The sequence below is a fragment of the Lathyrus oleraceus genome, chromosome 7, assembly GCF_024323335.1.
Source record: "Lathyrus oleraceus cultivar Zhongwan6 chromosome 7, CAAS_Psat_ZW6_1.0, whole genome shotgun sequence".
In the NCBI taxonomy this organism is placed as follows: Eukaryota; Viridiplantae; Streptophyta; class Magnoliopsida; order Fabales; family Fabaceae; genus Lathyrus; species Lathyrus oleraceus.
In genome coordinates, this window is record NC_066585.1 from 462,908,803 (window position 1) to 462,932,093 (window position 23,291).

Here is a 23,291-nt window from a genome sequence, read left to right on the forward strand (position 1 = left end):
AGATTTCGTTTTTGTAATGGGGGTTCACATTTCCATTTAATTCTCTTTAGAACTTGCATATCCGATTACTGAGATCTTGAGTCAGTGAGAAGTGTATGAAATTATGTTCCTTCTTTAATTTAAACACTTTCTATTGATTTTTTTTGTAATTTAATTTTTCTTGTTCTTATGTTAATTTAAGAACATTTACTCAAGTTCTTTAGTTATTTTCATTAGGAAATCTTACAGCACTATCACACTTTTCTCAAACATTTAGTACAAAATGTCCTTTAAGATTTTTCGAGTTTGATCCTGCAAGTGAATTAAAACTCGTGATTATTTACTGAAAAATTTAGTAAACAAATTGGCACACCTGGTGGGACTCTTTTATGCAAAAAGTTATTTTTTGTAAAGAGTGTATGTGCTTTTATGTTTGTTTTCGTTCTTCACATCTAAATATTGTCAATTATTGAGTGTTTATGCATCTAAGGAGTGGGAAATTTGTTAGTATGTCTAGACTATCGGGGAATTCATCTCCTCAAGGAGTTCCTTCTCCCTAAAACAATGCTTCAAATGTAGAAGAACAACTAATCAGAATGACGGTTGGAGGTGCAAACACTTCAACAACTGTTGGAGTAACTACTCTTGTAGTGAGTCAGACGTCAGTTTCGACTACGACACCAAAAGTGGTTATACCACCAGTATAACAAACTAGTTTCCCTGTTAATCTCGTGGTTACACCAACCACCATAGGAGATACTACACCTTAATTCCTTCCAAGTTTTACACTTCCCCTAGTTGTAAGGAGTATCCATATGCCATGCCAACTGCAATGATGGAAGACCTACAGATGAATGCGTCGATGCACACGGATAATGCAATGGTTGTTGCCTCTCCTTTTAATCCATATACGGCATCAAGATCTGCTATAAACAACCTTGATCAAATAGGTCAATCTCATGGAGGATTGAGATACATCCCTCAGGTTATGTCACCCTTAACTAATAATTATCTCTTAGCTGTGAGGAAACAAATGGACGACAGTAACCATGACATGGTTAACATGTTAACCAACAAATTGGTATGATATTCAATCCTTTGTTCCAAAATATCAATCATAGTTACCAACAATTAGCACATAAAATGGGTCGAATTGCTGACTTCTTTGGTGCTCCTCAAACACTAGTTCATCCAGTTCTTAATAACCAAGTCCAATAACAACTTGCGCCCCAACCAGTCGAACAACCTAGACCCAGGGTAGTAGAAGATGTATTGCTGGTACACATGAAAGAAGATGCAAATCACGTAGTTATGAGAGTCCAACAAAAAAAATTGGGGGGAAAATAACATAACCAATATGGTTAAACAAATCCTAACTCAAAATGGTCTTAATGTTGGTCTTCATAGGCCAAATTTTGTTTCTGCACTATCTAAATATGTCTTACAAATTGAACTCCCCAGATGCTGGAAAATACCTAAGTTTACTAAACTTTTAGGTGACAATAATGAGTCCACTGTTGAGCACATTGCTCGATACAAGTCAGAAGCCGGTGATCTGACTGATAACAAAAATTTAAAGACGAAACACTTCCCAAACTCCCTGACCAAGAATGCTTTCACAGGGTTCACTATTTTCCCTCCAAACTCCATATATAATTGGAATCAACTAGAGAGAGTGTTCCATGAGCAGTTTTATACGGGATAGTAAAAAATTATCCTGAAAGACTTAGCCAGAGAAAATTGTCTGAACCAATAGATTCAGATTAACGAAGTCAGTGTGCTTTATCAAGTGCTTGAACATGAGCTAATTGAAATGGTTGCAGGTGATTTAGAATATTATGCTGGAAGAAGTTAGATACCCAATACCTAAGGGATATGATCCAATTAGCAGATAGGGTTAGACTAGTCAAACACCTGAAGGAAGAAAAAGATGATTAGAACAAACTAGAATAAATCAGCACCCTAGAAAGGAAAAAATTGCCTACATAAAAATAAATGATAGTAACCAAGAACTCAATGTAGTTTTTGAGTGTGTCGAAGAAAATAAGATTAATCTGGCCGAATTATAGCCATGACCTCCGTATGTTTGTAAATTTTTGAGGTATTCGAATGGGAAGAACCCTGTTGAACCAATTAGAAATAAAAAGTTTATTACAAAAACCTAAACTTTCAATGTAACTAAATGTGATGAAATTTTTTAACTTTTAGTTGTCGATGGTCAAATCATATTTTCGAATGGCTTAAAGACACCACCATTGGAATAAAGGAAGAAGAAAGGTTTTTTTAAATATCATAATTTCCTTAGTAATAAAACTTCTCAATGTGTTCTTTTAAGGGATTTGGTACAAAATGCCTTAAAGGATAACAAATTGAAGTTTAGGTATAAACCCAATTCGTCAATGCAAATCGACTCAGACCCCCTACAAGTCAAGGAGACACATCTCGTCGAGCCTATGGAGATCAAGATGGTCGACACTAATGTAGGTCTCAACACAAAGGTCAAATAAGTGAGTATGGTTGATTACACTGAGAAAATCAAAGTGGTATGTCCAAAAGCTGAGGAGGAGTTAATTGATTTCTTGAACCGGTGCAAAATTACAGGTTCTGAAGTAATGTTGTGTCCTCGTTGCAGTGCATTGTTCGACATAGAGGCAACAAAAGACCTCGAAAATATCAAGCCTTAACAATTGAGGAAAAGCATTTGGGACGACAGAAGATCCCAATCCACCTTTGACTTAAGGGGCTCACTTTTTAAAAGTACCAAGAACCATCACACCATTAAGGGAGTCATAAAAAATACTTATGTTTCACCGGTTGGTGTTCCTCTTGGTGAATGGACCCGAAAAACTGAATGCATATCAACAAAAATGGAAAGTGATCGACATTGGTGCAGGTTTGTCCTACCACAACAATTCCCAGGTGGCGAAGAATTACTCATATGATTATAAGAATTATATAGGTAAAAAGCCCATGAGAAGATTCCAATGGAGGAGGCACCAAGCGAGAAAATTCTCTTTTTCTTAAATTTTTGTTTATACAAATATTTTGAGAAAATATTTTCGAACTCTAAGTTTCAAAATGACTTTGATTTTAATCAACGTTTTTCAAACCTTCATAATTCACATCCCTCTTATGTATGGAGTCACATATTCAAAATCATAGATTCAAGTAGGTGTTCACCAATGGAGAAATGAACTCAAATTTAATGGTATACTTTGATTTTCAGTTGAAGCCTTGAAGTTTCGGTTCGACTTATTAGGGTTAGAAAGTGTGTATGTGAATTCCAAGATCTGCATCAGGCTTTATTGTTGAATTTTGGTATAATGTACATCGATCTTAAAACTTGAACCAATGACCTTTGATTTTTCGGAAGTGATTTTATACATGAGAGTGTTAAAAAGAGAGTGTTACATTTTTTATAATAGACATGTGATCTTACTGAGACTTTGAAAGGCTTTTCTGTGATTCTTTAGGCCATGTGCTTTTGAGAGAGACTCTTTAAGTTAGAAAGTACATTACAAATATCTTGGATAGTGAGATTCATTCTAGGAAGGAACTTTTTTTTATTGGGTTTCGTAAAAAGAGTGGTAAAAATTAAAGAGTGTTAATGAAAAACATGAGAAGTTAATTTTTTTAGCTTATTTGTAGCTCATGTTATCAACTTCTTTGAAAACTCATTTGACATAATAACACCAACTCACTCATCTCTAATTGGTGTAAATCACTTGCTTCTGTTAATAGTTAATAGCTGTTTTTAGATGACCGAGAATAATGCATGTTCAGTACTTTAAGAAAGATACATTTCCATAAGACATAGTTAAAGAAAAACAACCTCATGAAGATGAACACAAACAAAACACAGAATTTGCATAAAGCAACACTTTGATGATTATTTTACAGACAAATACACAGTGAGAATCAAACATGAAACATGTCAATCCACTCCATCATGTTAGGTAGCATATTTGAAACAGATCCACCACAAAGCTTAGTTATAAACACACTTTTGGCTTTAGCATAAGCACTTATATAAACTAAAAATAGTGTCTTAAAAAACCAGAGTCTAATAGATCATAAATACGTAAATGTAAGAACAAAGAAAACAGCCATTTGCAAAGAGATCAACCAAACACAGCAGCATACTCATTCTTTCACAATTGTTACTGGACAAGTTGCATTTGAAGTGACATAAGTAGACACACTCCCCATCAATACCCTACAATACAATCAGCCAGCAAAAGGATCATGTTTTATAATTTTCCAATGAAAAACTGGAGATAATGTCAGCTATAGCGTAAAGGTTTTCGTGATTTCGATTATAGTGAATAACAGTATTAGTATCAGTATCGATACCATCTGTAACCTTTTCGGCGCAGCCGTTTTCGAGAACCGTTTTTTAAAACCTTGATTAATAAGAAACATAAAGGAAAAGAAACCAAAGTAGTACCTCTTAACGGCACCCAAACCTCTACTACCCATGACCAAAGCATCAAGCTTCAAATCTCCAACAGACTCACAAATTTTCTCTCTTGCATCTCCCCAATAAACCTTCGCCACCACAGTCACCTATATTCAGCTCAACATGTTAAGTCAATCTCAACCTCAAAAAACACATAACAAAAACATTAACTAAATCAAATACAGACATGAATTAAAACAAAAACAAAAACAAAAACAAAAGACCTGTTTCTGATCAGCCGCAGTATCGAGTACATCCAAAACGTCAGCATCAGGCACCACCTCATACTGGTGAGTCACGTTCTTCTCACGAAACTCGGACAACGGGATAAGAGCTTCATCAAATTTAAACCACAGAAAAATCACATCAAAAGAATCAGAATTACAGTAAGATCTTGATTTGAGAAGAGGTTTGATCACTTACGAGAACCGGTGGTTAACCATAGATGGTTACGAGATTCAGAGGATTTGGAATGATTGATGAGAATAACATAGAGAGTGTCACCGTGGCGGACAAGATTATCAACAGTCCATTTGAGAGCGATCTTGCTTCCCTTGGAAAAATCTAAAGCTACCCCGATTTTCCTATCGCTCGCCATTGGGTGAAAAATAAGACAAGTTCTGAACTCTGATGATGATGATAACTGATCTAGAAGCTTTCAGCTTTCAGCTTTTGTAGTGGCCTAGTGGGTATAATTGTCAGAACCCTTCCATCAATTTCGCACTGTTTTTTTATGCCAAATGGTGAATATAGAATTATTATTATTATTTTATTTAAATTAGGTTTGGTCTCAGTAAATTAGGAAGTTTTCGTCTTAGTTTGTATATTTTTTTAATAATTCTAAATGATTAAATCTTTTTGGCATCTGTATTTAGAAAAATAATTTTTCTTTGCCCATTTTTCTCCGGATTTTAAAATTTAAAGATTATTTTAAAAAAACAGAGGCATGTAAATAATTTTTTTGCTAAATTATAAAAACGATTTATCTATTTAAACTAAAAAATCATTCCGGTGTAATAAGGTTGTAATTCAATTTAATATTAAAAAAAATTGTACCAAGAAAATTAAGAAAATCAATTTTATTTTAGTTTTAGATGTGGTAGCAGAACATAATTAAGAAACTTTGACTAGGACATGTTTATTTATGGTTGATAAAATTTTAAAATTGGATAATAAGAAACGTCTATAATATTTTTGAAAAGTCAACGGTTTATTTCTGATATGGAAGGAGATCGTCTTTTAATCACCATATCGGAAGAAGAATATAAGTTAGGTATCAAAGTTTACAAATACAACCTTCATGGTAGGATTTTGTGGCCTAAAGGTTCAACCCCATTAATAATCGTTACTAATATATAAAAACTAAACACATAGTGATCTTCTCTTGTAAAATGGGGAATAACCTCGTTAGGAAAGGTTTATTTGAGTTTTCCTTTTCAACACTCGAAGATGTTCAGTGTGGGAGATATGTAAACTTCTGGAATCTAAATCATAACACTCTTAAAATATTCCCTTGGTAAAAGGATTTTGTGACCTCCAATTTCAATCAAACATTTGCACAAGTTTTGGTCAAAATTCATGGTATTCCTCAAGAATATTGGCGGCTAAGAATATTTTTTGCAATTGTTAGCGGTATGGGAACACCAATATGCATTGATTCAACCTCAAGTAAGTCAACTTTAGATCATTATTTTGGTCATTTTGTTTGGGTGTTAGTTGAAGTAGACTTGCACAAAGACCTAAAGCTACAAGATTTTAGTAGGCAATGTAGGATTTACTTTCTTTGATGAGATTGAATATGAAAAATTGTCAGAGTTATGTAACTATTGTAATGTTATTGGTCACTCCATTGGAGTTTGTAGGAAACGAAACATGCCCCAAAATACCAACAAACCAAACCAAAACCTGACATAATTAAGACATTTGTGAAACTCACCAAAAACACTAATGTGCATGAACTTGAGACCATTAGGGACACAAATGAAACAGGAGAGACAAGTGGTGTGGAAAAAGAAAATATCCCCTAACCTATTATTCAACCATAGAGTGACTCATAACCCCTGATCCCAAAGTCCAAATGCCCAAACCAAAGAAATGACAACAAACCAAGACAAATATAAATAACTGGAAATTCTGGAAACCACAAGCTCTGATGACTTAGAGCTTGTAGATGCTACCCAAACCAGTGAACTAGATAATACCTTAGCCATAACACAAAAGGAAGATGAAAACTTTATGAAACAATCTTGGGCTAATATGGCTAACAATAATGATGAATAAGCTTTTTTAGGCTCAGAGGAGGATAACACTGAATATCAACATGATTTCTAACTAGCCATCACCAAATCCAAAGATAAGATTGTTTCTAGAGCTAAGGTTGTTTCTAGTAGGCCTTCCCAATGAAGTACATCTTTTAGAATATTAGGGGTTTAGCCAATTCCCCCTCAAGATTGGCCCTAAAAAACCACATAAAAACACACAAACCAGACTTTTATTTTATTTCAGAACCTTGGATGAACCTCAATAATCTTCCCTTCAACTTCTTTGATTCCCTAAATTTGAAAGTCTTTGTCGGTAACCTAAGATTAAGATTACTCCCAAAACTTTTGTATGTTCGTAATAACTTACTTGATCCACAAATAATCACAATTTCAGACCAACATGTCTCTTTTACTATGGTTATAAACTCAATCAAAGTGAGCTTCTCTATAATATATGCCTCAACATGCCACTTAAATAAAATAAACCTTTGGAGTTCTTTATAAAATGACTTGTCCAATCATAACACCCCTTGGTGTCTCATTGGAGACTTCAACGTAATTATTGTCTCTCATGAGCATAGGGGAAGACGTTCTCCTAACAGACTTCACATGGAAGAATTTTCCAACTGGTCAAACCAAAATAACCTCATTGATATTACCATGAAAGACTCCCCTTACACCTGGTCCAATGGAATACTTGGCTCAGGGCTTGTTGAAACAAGGTTAGACAGAGCATTTTGTAACCCACTTAGCCTAACTTCTAGCACCAAATTTAATGTTTCTACTCTTAACAAACACATATCAAACCATCACCCTTTACTCTTGGAAATCAGTTTTTCTCAACAAAAACATGTCTCAAACTTTAGATTCCTAGGAATGTGGGCCTTGCATGATAATTGTGAAGCCTTCATAGCTAAGTGTTGGTTTGTCCCTGTAGTAGGCTACCAAATGTACATTCTGACCAAAATGTTACAAATGATCAAGGCTAATCTTAAAGTTTGGAATAAAGAGATTTTTGGAAACATACATATTTTAGTTAAAGAAACTACTGAGATATTGGAGAATATTCAAAGGCAAATCAATGTGGATGGTAACAATATAAACCTCAAAACTCAAGAAATTATAGTTCAACAGGATCTTGATATAGACCTTACAAAGGAGGAAATGTTTTGGTCTAAAAAAGCAAGAATTAAATGGCATCTAGAGGGAGATATGAATACTGCTTTTTTTCATAGAGTTGCCTGTAGCGGTAAATTCATGACTATTAAGCTATTGGTTAACTCAACGTCGATAAAACCATAGTCACCACCACAATTTTATATTTCCAAAGGAAAAGGGAAAAAGTACAAACAAAATCCAAAGATAAGAAGTTTTCAAATCAAAACTATTAAAATGTCAGAGATTACAGGTAAGGGGGTTGGTTACACAGAGGGAAGGTATTAGCACCCAAAGTGTCCTAGGTACTCATGGAAAGCCCTTTTTGTGTGTAAGTGTTTTGGTTGAAAAGATGTTTGTTTTAAAAATAGAATGTGGGGATGAGAAAATAATTCATTATTTACATTTTGTGTTTGGCAAGACTTTTGGTCTTATGCCTACGTACCAACATAAATGAGGGATCAAAACCTTGTAATTCGTGGTAAAAATTTCAAAGATAGGTGGATTGATTTTAGCAAAAGCTTAAATATCTTTTGTTATCAATGGGAGAATACTCAATCAAACATCCACCGATAATGAGGGCTTCAGAACATTTAAGAGGGAGGGCTCTAACTTGGATTAAATCAACAAGTATGCCATTAACCCCTAATAAATGGAAAGACTTACACTCAACATATCATGGAATGGGAGAATTACATCTCAACCAAGGATAACTCAAATATAAATGCTTTATTTTTGAAAAGTTTAAAATAAAAAAGGAACTAAGTGGCCAAAATGATTAGATGAGGTTGTTAGTTCTTTTTGGTCTTTTTGAAAATAAAGTCAATATGATTAAGTCTTCTTACAAAATTGATTAAGAAAATAGTTTAAAAATCAATGGCATAAGGCCAAGGTTTCTACCCATTAAAACAAGTCTAAGTTGAGAAAACAACAAGCAAAGATGTTTTGAAAATGAGAGGGAGATTTTGAAATTAAATAAGAAGGAGGAGATGAAGGGACTATCCTATACAAGATTTAAAAGTTTAGAGTTGAAGAGATCTAACCCATGGGAAGCATCCACAAGACAATATTGTCAGATAGAAACCCATTTCCTTTGGATTGTCAAGTAAGCAACAAAGCCATGATCATTCAAGAAATAATAAGAAACCTAATGGTATCAAATAAAGATAACCAATCATCCAAGCTAGCACTCTAAAGCAAGCAATTTTCCATATCCTTTAAATGTATCAGATGAAAAATCCCTTGAAACATACTCAAAGAGAAAGCATCAAATAGTGACAATAAGATCAAAATAACAACTTAGACATAGAGAAAGAGTGTATCAGATAAACCCAAAGGAAGTCTCTCTAGCTTGTATCAGATGAATGACATTGGCCAAGTTTTCTTTCATAGCTTAGGAATGTTGCCTACTCTAAGTCCATAGGTCCAAATCAAGTAATAGACAGAGATCCAATAGTCCACTAATGTTTTTTAGTGTTTTTTGTATTTATTAAGTATTTTAAGGTCCTAAGACCACAAATAAAACAAGATCACAAGCACAAAAATATAACAAGCACAAAAGTAATGGCTCAAGTGAGCAAAGTGAAAATAACTGAAACATAAACATAGGGCCAAGTGGGCAAAGAGAAAATATGATATAAGATGCTAAAATAAAAGCATAAAGTAAATATCAAGAAATAAAAGCATGAAGTAAATGACACTAAAATAAAGTCAATATAAAGAGATGTTAGTGAATGTTAGTGGAAGAAGAAACGGTGTTTTAGTCACTTTTTGGAGAACACTCAACCATCACTCACAAACATGAAGATATGAACTTATACATCATTCATGAGAAGGGATTTAACTTGGATATAATCAACAAGTATGCCACTAGCTCTCACAAATGAAAAAGGAGAAAAAAATTCACACAATACCATGAGGAATAAGAGACTTACAATCTCACTTGCAAAAATGTTATTGTCTTTGGGACAAATTTAGCACTATGTTAAGTAATCGTAATTGGACTTATGTTAAAGTCATAGCTATTTGAGGTCAGTCAATAATAATATTGGTGTTCATGCATGCTATAGACAAGGTATCCAAGACCAAGCTCCTGAAGCATACCACACACAAAAACAAGAGGGGATGGGTCTATCTCAATCAAGCTCATGCTAATTCATCTGACACAAGGTCATTGATGGATCAACTAGCAAATGATCCATGAGAAGTCATTAGCCAAGAGATGGTTGGGAAGAAATCAGATTAAGATGGAGAGATTAAATGGAAAAGATCTCAAATTGGTCAAGAGATGAATCTCACTTGATCAATATCATTCATTCATCTTGAGGGATGAAGTTTAAACTTCATCGACCCCCTAAATCCAATGGTATTGACCAAGTCAAGGTCCAACTCAACTAAGACCAAGGCCAAACAGAAGTAAGGTCAACACAAAAGCTCACAAAAGCATTTTTAAAATGAAGAAAATAAATGTTCAAAGGTCAAAAACCTAAAACCCCTTTAAAACACCAAAGAAATGGTCAAGGGATTTATCAGAGGTCAAACAAGGTCAAATGACCATTGACTAATTTTTTTGGCAGTTTTGAAAAGTCATAAGTAATTAAAAATCAATTAAAACAAGTTAAAAATCACAAAATTCACCAAAAATATCAAACTTAAACCAAAAATTAATTTTAAATGAAAAATGGTAAGAGGAAAATATTTGTGAATTTTTGGTGTTGGTCCCATAATTTTTGGATCAAAAATGAATTTATAATGAATTTTGAAAGAAAAAACTATTTAAAAATCATTTTAGAAAAATAAAATAAAAGGAAAAGACATGAGCCATTAGATCTCCCTCATTAATTGAGGTGGCAGATCTGATAGCCACAAGCGCGCATTCCATGATACACTCAGTCAACGCATCCACATGCTTGATAATCAAAAGTAAGGGCCAGGATTAAAGCGTGGAATGAAGATCTGAGGGTGAGGGACAATCCAACACACCACCGGAGCCCTAACTCCGATCATCTTCTCCGGTGAAGGTCACTGGACTGGTCAGATCAAAAACTTCAAGAAATTCATGGATCATATACCATTTTAAAGAGAAGAATGCAAGGATCACGAATATCACCTCCATTTTTCCCATCTCTCACTCTATAGTTAGAAAAGTGGAGATGAAAATCAAGGTGTTTAACCTGAGTTGCTTCGATTCAAGCTCAGAACAACTTAGGAACATTGCCTATATTGGTAGGACTTCAGCCATCACAAAATTGAGTCCAGATCTAGAGAATTGAGGGGAAATCGAAGAGATGAAAATTGACAAAAATCACCTTTGATGAGCAACTTTGAGCTTGATTCTTTACGCAATTCTCAGTGGTTTCTCTTCCTCTTGCTTGTAGAAGTCCAGTGGAATGAAAAAGGCAATGAATCCTTGGAGTTTTTGTTCACAATCTTGAGTTGAACAAAAACTCGATTTCAAGAGAAATCTTTAAGGAATCCCCTATTCTTAGTTTATGGGATTGGCTAGTAAAGCTGGGGTAAGGTTCTCCTCTAATTCTGAGGCAATGCACTTTAGTTTATAGGACAAGCAATTCATTTCCACACCTTTCCAAATTTGAATGAAAATTGAGTAAACTTGGTGCATATGTGCATGCTCAGGCCCAATGAATGATTGCAGTCCACTCCAAATCGTGCCAAAAGTTATTGAAGTCATCACATGAAGCCATGCAAAGTTGTACCATGTTTGAAGTTTGAATTTTGCCAAAATAAGCTATGGAAATAACTCATGAGAAAGTCCCTCAATTCTCATCCAAATGGTGTGATCTTGGACTCTTTAGAAAGCTGTCATAATGAGGAACAACTTTAATGTTGGGACATTTTCAATTTGAAGCTTGGAATATGGTTAATTCCGGCCTTGAAGATGGAGGTATCAAACATACTTAGAAATATTTCTAAGTTATAAGTCAAATGAACCCTCTTTCCACCTTGAATAACTTTTAATGTGAGCTCCAAATGAACTTGGTTCCTTCTACAAAGTTGTAGCCCTTCCAATTTTATTTAATTTTACCATAAATTTGACACCATTTTTAGTTTGGATGATGGACGTATGAATTTTAGAAGTTGAGGAAGATTGTTTATTCAATGATGAGGACCAAAATGGACCTATAATGTTTCCTCATGGTACGTGACTTTTCAAGTAGAATTTGACCTTTCTCAAAGAAGAAAAGTTGAAGAAGATATCTTGAAATTAATAATGAAACTTGGATCATCTTCATATCATAAAAATTTAGGAAGTTATGACTCTTGGAAGTTGACCTTCAATCTAGGGCACAAACAAAATGACCTATAATATTTCACCATAAAAATTGACTTTCCAAGAAAACTTAGCTCTTGAGGACAACATGAAAGTTGTTTTTAATGACATAAATAGTAACTTATATCTTGGAATCATTTTCATCTGACAAAAATTGTAGGAGATAGGGTCTAGGAAATCCTAGATTTGACCAATTGACTTTTCTGGTCATCTTCCTTGAATCAACTTGCACACTTGAAGTTCCTTTGCTCTTAGGGGCTCATGGAGGATGATATATGCTTATAATGATGTAAAATGAAGTATACCTTGATATCTTTGACCAATTGTTGAAGAAACTTGTTGAGGAAGGCACACAAGATACCCAGATGGATTAAGGTTTCCTTGACAAACAAGCTTCAAACTCTTAGTGAACTCTTGATCAAAATGACAAATAAAGAACATGGGGATCCATATACGATGTTTAGAAACAATGTGGACCGTTTCTTGCCTGGTCTCTTGCATTGGGGGTCTCAAACCCTAGTTGTGGGCTTGGTGAGGCACATATGGACACATATATTACCTACAAAAGAAACAAAGTTACACTAGACATATTTTTGTATTTTGGTTAGTAAATAAGGAAAATAAAGTATGATACAATCATAAATTCTTGGTGATCTCCCCCAATGCAAACCCAATGAATGATAGGTGAGGAGAATACCAGGGTGTGATCCCAATGCCAATGCAAATCTATGAGATGGCATGAGGGATCTTAGGGGTCAAAATTGGGATCTTACAGTTGCTCCTATTTAAGGTTATTCTATCCAGAGATGTGAAGGTTAAAATCTTTGTATCAACGCGGTAGAATGGACTTAAATAATAACAACAAGAAACAAATTTTGGTCCCTAAGAGACCTCATGATGCATATGATATGAATGCAAAATATAATCTTTGTGGGGGGATATATTGCCACAAAGGAAAAGAATCCAGAAGAAACTGAAAGTCCACAGGAGCACAATGCATTCAATAAGGAAAACTCATTGAGGGGACATAGACTCTAGGGATAAAAAGCTATATGTAGGCCATACTACAACTTAAAAACTGCGGGAGACACAAAGGGATTTCCATGAAAATAAACCAATGGAAAGACTCAGACTGGGGAAAAATCTGCATGTATTGGGATACCACCAACACAGCAGGAAACTATCCACTAGGGATAAGCGGAAGAATCATCCACTACCATGCTTAACTGGTAAATGAAGGATAATCAATCAGCAAAATTAAATTGGAACAAATCCAAAACACTTAAAACATCATCTAGGGAAAGGCGTAAATCAGAATGATGCTGAAATACCCATACGTTCAAAAGGAAGTTCGATTTCACAAGGAAATACGAATCAGACTCAACTAGGGAAGAAAAACTTCAACGCAGGAGTAAAAGAGATATATTATCTACTACCTGTTACGGGGTAGCTTAAGAAGGAAGATAATATACTCAGGAAAAGGGACATCCGTTACCAATTACTAGGCAACATATCAAGGATGACTCGCTGAGGAAAAGGAGGAAGAATTACCAACTACCAGTTACTGAGCAACTTAACGAAGGTAATCAACCATAGGAAAGAGTTATATTACCAGTTAATGGGCAATATACTCAAAAAAGAGGAATATCCATTACCGATTACTGGGTAAGAATAGCCTACTGGCGAAAATAAAAAGTAGGATTTACAACTACTAGTTACTGGGTAGAAGACCAAAGATAGGATTTACAACTACCAGTTACTGGGTAGAAGACAAAAGGAAGAATACTTGTTACCAGTTACTAGGTAACATATCAAGGATAAACTGTTGGGGAAAATTCAAAGATAATTTTCTTGTTAACTACCGGTTACTGGGTAGATAACAGAAAAAATGACCAGCTAAAGAAAAGGATAAACAATTACCAGTTACTAGGTAATGAGCAATGATAATCTGATGGCGCAAAGAGAAGATAACCCGTTGGGGAGACGAAAGTAAATTCGCTGGGGAAATCAAATAAGTAAATCACCTTTTACCGGTTACTGGGTAGATTAACACAAGTAAAGTACTCAATATCAAGAAGGATATTACCAGTTACTGGGTAATAAGCTCTCGGAGGACCAAAAGATCTATCTGGGTAAGAACCAGAAAGAAACTGTCAAACAAGACTCAACCCAATGAGGATATAACTCAAGGGGAGTAGTTCCATCCAGATAATGAACTATGGAGGAAACAAAAATAATAATTATCCACGAGGAAATAACTTAGTGGGGAAGAAGAAAGGACAAGCTCTTTCTACTTAAGGGGCCTGACACTCTACATTGAAGGAGGACAGACACACCAAATCTGTATGAGGAAATGATATCACCAAAGCAGGGGATCACAAAAATTAGGTCAAATTCGTAAAAATGCACAATGGAATATCTGATGATATGCTTATGCATGTATATGCATGAGTATGTATATGATTATGCTGACATACGAGCATAAAGGATACAAACATGAAAAATCCAATCATTACAACTAGATACTCGACTAATCTCAACAAGATGGGAACACCAACTAGAGAACCCGCTAGGGATGAAAATAAATCATCGAGGATATAAATCCTATCTTTAAACATTCAATTCCCTAGGGATAATACACAACCACGTACTCAAGGAAGGCTAGGGATATCACGATCCAAATTCAATGCTCAACTCTGGTTGTGGAAAGACATGGAGAACATGTATATTACCATTTTCAAACTTCGTACAAATCCATGAAGTCCTGCCTTTTGCGGACTACTATTCGATTAAATAAAGTTGAGCCTTTATCCAATTATTTGTTATTCTTATCTTGTTTCTGTTTAATAAGATTTCATTTTTATGATGATAATTTTTTAAATAAATTAATTAATGAATAACTATTTTTCTGAAATAATAATCATTTACTTTAAAGAACATTGAACTCGAAGAAGGAATGTCAACAGCAATCTGAGAACGGTAAGTCTTGACGTGTGAAGCATTGTTGCCTCCCCCAAGCAGTATTTGGAGGTGTTTTCTCCCCCAAACAGTTTGATGTTTATCCCCAGTATAGCTTATGTATTGTTCTTCTTGTAGTTCATCATCTTTCTCCAACTGAGAGCCTTTGTGGATTTTCATCCTCGGCTTGCATATATTTTGTGAATGAACCCTGGATCTCCAGTAAAACCTTTATTTGGTTTTCAGATCCCCGTCACCTTTATTTGGTTGTTGCACAGTCATGGCTTTGTTTCTCCCTTAGTGAATTCCTGCAGGTCCGGTTGATATTTGGTACCTTGACTGTGCAACAACCAAATAAAGGTGACGGGGATCTGAAAACCATGTAAAGGTTTTACTGGAGATCCAGGGTTCATTCACAAAATATATTGTCGCATTACGTGAAAAACCGGTGGGAAAAAGACACAGAGCCGCCACCGTGCGTTATTTATCCCAAAAGAGGGAAAGGAAACGCTCGAAGTAAACCTGGAAAGGAATGGTCTCACGACCAGAGATTGATAGGATCGGGAGTCGGTTATGCGAAGGGAAGGTATTAGCACCCCTACGCATCCGTCGTACTCGACGGGATCCACGCTCGAAAGAATAGAAGAAAGGTTGATAAAGAAACTGCTCAAAACTGCACGCACGCTGAAATCAAACACAGGTGAAAGACGGAAGAAGGTGACTCGGCAAGATGTCGCATCATGGGCCTACGTAGTTTGTCAGAAACAAACATCAGAGTCGACGTAGTTCGGGGATAGGGGAAACATGCTCGCTAGGATGTCGCATCCTATGCATACGTATCTTCTCTGACCAGAGAAATAATCAGAGCACTCGTAGCTCGGCTAACGCACGCCAAACAAAACACAGACAGGAAACCGACTGCCAATCGCTGGACTTATGTCCAACTCCAGACACACAGGCAAACACGGAAACCGAATGCCAATCGCTGGACTTACATCAGACTCCGAACAAACAAGACACAGGAAACCGACTGCCAATCGCTGGACTTATGTCAGACTCCAAACCAAAAACCCACACAGGAAACCAACTGCCAATCGCTGGACTTATGTCAGACTCCAAACCAAAAACTCACACAGGAAACCAACTGCCAATCGCTGGACTTACGTCAGACTCCAACAAGCAAACAAGAAGATTGAAAAAGAAAAAGGGCGCCCGGAGAGATCTGCTCATCTCCTGCCTACGTACCTCATCTGGTATGAGGATCAGGGTGACGTAGTTCCCCTTAACAGGGAAAGAACTTCTATCCTAACCAGAGACAAGGGAGATAACAAGCTACTAGGGAGACTACGACTCGAGCCTAGAAGTTGTCATGCATACGATCCCTATGTTGAGGTCTCTAATCCTAACTTGCACAGGGAGCAAGCTAACCTAAACAATTAAACAAGCACACACAAGCACAAGAGAGCAAGCACACACACTATATGCAAACAAGTGGCTCATACAAGGCTAGGCTTTAGTCAAGGGGTCAAATCAACCTCGACAAACAAGCCAACTGGAAAGGGGTGTTTGAGCTCTTAACCCTAATATTGAGAGTTAGGGTGAAGCAGATGAAATGGAAAGTGAGGGTAAGACCTCATAGCTCTTATCCCTGGCCTGGGAGAGCTTGAATCAAATAGAAAGTGTGGGAGTTCAGAATGAAGGAACTCTTCTCCACAAATGACTGACTCTATGGACAAGATTTTGGTTTTTTATTCAAAATGCATCAACATAGGGTGTGAGCAAAGTGAATGACACAACTAAATAGCAGGGGATGGATTGCACATCCCTTTTATCTGCCAATTGCCTCTTAAGAGGACTTAACCTGCTTGGCACAAGATTTAAACAAACACAAACATTGCCTCTTAAGGAGGGCTTCAGACAGGTGCCTGCCAACATAACATGACAGGTCTTCCAGACTACATGAAGATCAAGGAATTATACCTAAGTGGTATGCCCACCACAAGCAAAGCAAAGCAAAGTTCAAATGAACTTAAAGCAACTTAGGTACCTCTTGAAGAGCAGGTTCTGATTTTGCACGATCCAAAGCTCCAAATGATCCAAATCTCCTTCTGAATACTTGTAGTGATGATTGATGAAGAATTTGAGGCTTGGAAACGTGTAGATCCAGCTTAATTTGAAATTGCCATCAACACCTTCAAGCTTCAAGCATGCATGAATCTGGCACAAATTGGACAAAGTAGCACTTGATTCTTACTCTAAACTTCACCAGGATCAACAATTTACCAAGAGAAATGGTGTTTATGCGTGGAATTTTGAAGTTCTTTATGATAGAAATTTTGGATCAAAACTCAAATTCTAGATCTGAAACTGTGTGTTCTCTGCAATGCAGTTATAATTAACCTTATATATGTCCTGCTAATTAACCTGAAATTATGATTAGGCCAAAGCTAAATGAGATTAGAAGGATATAGGGTGTATGCACCAATTTGCATTTTCACTTCATGCATGAAATGGCCACGTGAACATTACACACCAAGGGCCCAAATTCATTTAAAATCACTCAATGCACACATTGAAATTGGAAATATATGCATGTGATCAACCAATTTTGATTTTGGCAATTTTCCTTCAAAAACTTCATGAATGAGCAAATGATCATATGTTCAAATTTCATGCCATGTGATGAGGTATTTGGAAAGTTCATGTCATGAGGAGAATTGTGCAAGAAGGAGCACCCAAATTGGAGTCTTGGTTCAAAGATATGGCCATTTGAAGTTTCAAGCACACTTTGCAATGATTTGATCATAACTCCTTGACCATTCATCAGATGCTCATGATCTTGGACTTTTTGGAAATGGAAGAGAAAGATCTTCAACTTTCATGTTGGACAAAATTTCAGTTGAAGCTTCTTTGATGTTGGAAAATTGAGTTGAAGTTGGTCCAAAAACTTGCCATTTTTGGAAACTTTCAAATTACAGGTCATTTTCCATTTTTGGAAACTTTTGATCTGACTTCAAAATCTTCAAGGTAGATGTTTGACATGATGAATAAACCTCTTTTGGACATGAATGAAGTGTATCAAACCATTTCTCCATCTCCTAGCCCTCAGTTGACTTGCAGTTGACTTTTATGGGCCTCAAATGACCTGAAACTGCACTGTGGACTTTAAGCCTTCAACACTTGGCCAAATTGCATCAGAATGATCCTTGATTCACACAAAATCTCTAGAACAACCATAGGGACTTCATCTCATGGAAATGCTTGGTCTCTTGCACAGTTGACTTCTCCTGATGCCAGTCTTGACTGATGCAATGTAAGGTACTATGCAATGTTAATGACCTAAAAATGAAATGGATGTACAAATGGGGGTGCAAATTTGAGGTGCTACAGTTGCCCCTATTCAATCAACTGGGAACCTGAGCAACGGCTGTCAGACCTTCAAGGTACACAGGGATTGAATACCATAGAACCGTAGAAATTTGCACTCTGCGGTGGAGGATCAAAGAAAAGAATGTTCACCAATGGCAGCTTCCACTGGGTATTCGGATTTTTATCACTGGACCAGACAAGACGTTTACCGACGACTCCACTGGGGATTTTGAAAAGATACATGACCCAAGATTGACCGATGACTGGGGAAACAAGATATACAACCAGACGTCAACGGACGAATGGGAAAAACTCGACGCTTACCGACACCAACATAGGGGTGACCAGACATCAACGGATGAATGGAAAAAGGTACAACCAGACGTCAACAGACGAATGGGAAAAACTCGACGTTTACTGACACCAACGGAGAGGTGAACAGACATCAACGGATGACTGGGAAGACTCAACCAGACATCAACGGATAAATGGGAGAAACTCGACATTTACCGACACCAACGGAGAGGTGACCAGACATCAACGGATGACTGGGAAGACTCAACCAGACATCAACGGATGAATGGGAGAAACTCGACGTTTACCGACACCAACGGAGAGGTGACCAAACATCAACGGATGACTGGGAAGACTCAACCAGACATCAACGAATGAATGGGAGAAACTCGACGTTTACCGACACCAACGGAGAGGTGACCAGACATCAACGGATGAATGGGAAGAAAGATACAACCAGGCGTCAACAGACGAATGGGAAAAACTCGACGTTTACCGACACCAACGGAGAGGTGACCAGACATCAATGGATGACTGGAAAAGATACAACCAGACGTCAACGGACGAATGGGAAAAACTCGACGTTTACCGACACCAACGGAGAGGTGACCGGACATCCACGGATGAATAAGAGAAAGATACAACCAGACGTCAACGGACGAATGGGAAAAACTCGACGTTTACCGACACCAACGGAGAGGTGACCAGACATCAACGGATGACTGGGAAGACTCAACCAGACATCAACGGATGAATGGGAGAAACTCGACGTTTACCGACACCAACGGAGAGGTGACCAGACATCAACGGATTACTGGAAAAAGATACTCAACCAGACGTCGACGGACGAATGGGAGAGAAAGAATGCTACGAACATCGAAAGATGATGTCTACAGACACCAAAAAGGACCCGCACGGGGATTGGTACCGCAAGGATGACACCTACATAGGTCAAGACCAGGACAGACACTTGCTGGGGACTACTCTGCTAGGGGAAGCAAGCTTTCCTTTCGCTGACGGGTGAGGAAATAAACCTCTCTGGGGTTTGTTGATTCTGAACGCTGTCAAGAGCAACTGCAGCAATTGTGCCATACAGATGTTGCAAAACGGTCCACCTCTGCTGGGGATTTGATCCAAGCTTGCAAGATGCTACCAATCTTGTGGGGAGTAGCATTGTTGGGGATACCCACTCGACTAAGGAATCACTTGTTCGGGAGAACACCAACCTCTCAACCATGCTGGGGAAACCAACTCTGAAATCAACCCCAATGACCCAATCGTTGCGATGCTAAACCTTTCTGAATAACATCAACACCTACCACTTGATCCCATTCTCGGATGGTCACCACGGCTTAGGGCTAGTCTATGCTTGCAATGCCGATGCATGAGTTTTTTTTCAGCGCAATGCTCCATAATCATGGAAATGCTACGCACTAATGATGCAATATGTCATGCTTATCTAAATGATGAATGCATAAAAACATGTCCCCTCCAGGGACAACACCGGGGAGCTCAAGGAACTCTGCTGAGGATTTCAATACCACTTCAATTTCCACCCTGCTGGGGAAAGATAACCCTTGCTGGGGATGATCTCCGCCGAACCCGATCTGCTTGGGGACTACCCTGCTAAGGGAAGCAAACAATGCTTATCTCTACTGGGGATAATTTTCACCGAACCTGATCCGCTTGGGGACCTCGCTGGGGAAAACCATCAACACAAACCTCCGCTGGGAAGACTGCCCACTTCAGACTTGAAAAACAATCACAACCTTGCTGGGGAAAGGCACTCACGACCCTGCTGAGGATTACAGTACTTCATACCCGACTGTTGAGGAACAAACTACTCACAGATACCTCCGCTGGGGATATAACAACCTTTAGTCTCAGTGGGGAACTAACAGTCTTCAGACCCGCTGGGAAAAAGGCCACCTGCCGACCTGGCTGAAAAACATCTTCAACCCTGCTGGGGAAAAACATCTTTCCACCCTTAGGAACAATTTACCCACCGACACCTCCACTGGGGATATGGCAACCTTCAAGCTTGTTGAGGAAACAACGATCTCGCATCTGCTGTGGAGATAACACCCCCAAATCCACTGGGGAGATATGACCTATTTGACACGGAACACCCGTCGACTCGTCGAACACCGACATTCATCATCCAACCACAGTGTCAACTTTCCACTTTTGAGAGCTCCCAGACTCATCTGGTCTCTCCTGATTCATCACCTTGTATTCTCGTCTTTTCTTTGCTTCGAGACAATTGATCTCCTCAGATCCGGGCTCACCCTCTAATCTTCAGCCTTTGAAGAGTCTTCTTGATTACCCTCTAGGATTGTCGTCGTAATTTTTTTCACCGTCTTTTCACCGTTCTTCTATCCCTTGCCCCTGATTGGACTCTGCGGGGATCTCTTTTTCAAGGGCTTCATATCACAACCTGCGAGTGAGTGAAAATAAACCAACAGCACCTGCAAAGAGATCGTTAGATAAAAACGTGCCCCAGGCGTGCCAAAATTCCAACCCTTAGGTCACTCAAGCTTCCGAATAAGATTTCAGATTTTCAATCTTATGAACATGCATTGGAAGGGATCTTCATGTCTCAAAATGCAAAGATTCTTTATCAAAATAAACAGATGTTTTTGCAATCAAAGCGGTAATGAAAACAAAAACAAAATTATTTGACTGAACATGCATTTATTGACTGAAAAAAGGTGGCTCAGAACCGAGCAACACACAGGAAGCAATCCCTGAAAAGAGGTGATTGCGCGCAAAAGGAAAAATCTATCCTAATGGCAATGTGAAACCGTGATCTCATCGGGTTCCAACTTAGTTACACCCCATATGTCCTCAAGACTTTCCGCACTTTCTGTCTTCTGAACAAGACGCTTCCGATCGATCTCTGTCGGGGATTATCCAAGTCATATCCAAAGCACAAACGATCATGCTGGACGCAGTTGTTCGTTTCAATCCCTCTTTTGCCTGGACCGCCCTTTCGGGTCTTCAGCCCACCGGGATACCCTTTTTTTCCCAAGCCGCCCTTGTGGGGTTTTCGACTTGCCGGGTGTACAAATTCTTTTCATTCTTTATCCCTAACTTTTGCCCGAACCTTTTCCTTCTTTTTTTTTTCTTTGGTTCGCCGGGATGCCCATTTTTTCCTGGACTCTTTTATTCTTTTCGTCCAGCGGGTCTCTCTTACGAAGTATTTTTTAACTGCGTCCACATTCACAGGGGATGAAAAATCCTCGTCATCCGTGGTCGTTGACAACAAAGCTCTGCCAGAGAAAACCTTCTTGACCACGAATGGACATTCATAACTGTATATCCACTTGCCCCACGATCGTCTTGAGGAGGAAGGATCCTTTTCAACACCAACTCTCCCACGTGGTACGCACGAGGTCGCACTTTTCGGTCAACAACACGCTTCATTCACTGGGTACAACTGCCCCATGACAAGTAATTGCCAGCCTCTTTTCCTCAATCAAGCTCAACGCGTCATACCGAGTCCTTATCCACTCAGCCTTTTCTAATTTTACGCCCACCAGGACTCTCCATGATGAAATCTGGACCTCACATGGTAGCACCGATTCCTTTTTATACACCCGCGAGGCAGGCGTTGCCCCAATAGATGCACGCACTAAGGTTCGATATCCAGGATACAAGTTTCGTACTCAGCCACCATTGTTGGTGCCTTCAACTGTCAATCGGGCAACAAAAGGAATGTGGGATCCCTTCGGCGTAACCAAAGCAGCACTAACTCATTCACATTAACCCCCCATCAGACATCAGAATTCGTTCGGATTCAGGGTCAGGCCCCTCCTCCGGGATCGGTTTCTCACAATCTTTCGATCTGAAAACCTCGACGTCCTCATCAGGGAACTCGAACTTATTCGGTTGATAATCCTCAATGGGTTGCTAGGCGAGATAACCGAACAATACACTCCCCTTGATTGCCTTCTGAGAGGTATACTGAATATCGACATCAGTCAAAATTATTTACCATCTCGCAACCCGTCCGGTCAATGTTGGCTTTTCACTTGTTTACTTGATCAGATCCATCTTGGAAATCCACAAAGTGGTATGAACCAGCATATACTGTCTCAGTCGGCGAGCGGCCTATGCCGAAGTACAACAAGTTTTCTCGAGCAGTGAATGTATTGTTTCACAATCGGTAAACTTTTTGCTAAGGTAAATTGCATGCTCTTTTTGACCAGACTCGTCATGCTGCCCCAGTACACACCTCATAGATCCCTCGAGGGCTGTCAAGTACAGAATTAATGACCATCTCTCCACCGGGAGGCATCAGAATCGGAGGCTCCTGCAACTTATTCTTTTATCTTTCAATGCCCCTTGGCAATCATTATCCACCTGACCGTTTGCTCTTTTTTTTTCCAGCTTGAATGGGTTCCCACGTGGCTGTCAGATGAGATATGAACCGTGAAATGCAATTCAATCTATCTAAGAAACCACGAACCTTCTTTTCTGTTCTCGATTCAGGCATTTCTTTGTATTGCTTTTTTTTCTCTTT

The 23,291-nt window shown here is 38.2% G+C and overlaps 1 protein-coding gene across 1 annotated transcript; it reads right to left on the reverse strand.

Moving 5' to 3' along the window:
• Window positions 1–3,821: 3,821 nt before the first annotated feature.
• LOC127108145 (universal stress protein PHOS32) lies at window positions 3,822–5,199 on the reverse strand. Its single transcript, XM_051045570.1, has 4 exons — window positions 4,862–5,199; window positions 4,663–4,772; window positions 4,427–4,545; window positions 3,822–4,195 (listed from the first exon to the last, which is right to left on the reverse strand). Exons 1-4 carry the CDS (start codon window positions 5,034–5,036, stop codon window positions 4,123–4,125), a joined length of 477 nt encoding a protein of 158 aa, XP_050901527.1. The 5' UTR covers window positions 5,037–5,199; the 3' UTR covers window positions 3,822–4,122.
• Window positions 5,200–23,291: the final 18,092 nt, after the last annotated feature.

Coding starts and splice junctions, on each gene's coding strand:
- LOC127108145 (XM_051045570.1), bottom strand. CDS start 5,036: ATGGCGAGCGATAGGAAAATCGGGGTAGCTTTAGATTTTTCCAAGGGA. Junction 4,773..4,861: donor ATGGTTAACCACCGGTTCTC/GTAAGTGATCAA, acceptor AATTTGATGAAG/CTCTTATCCCGTTGTCCGAG. Junction 4,546..4,662: donor CTGCGGCTGATCAGAAACAG/GTCTTTTGTTTT, acceptor AGCTGAATATAG/GTGACTGTGGTGGCGAAGGT.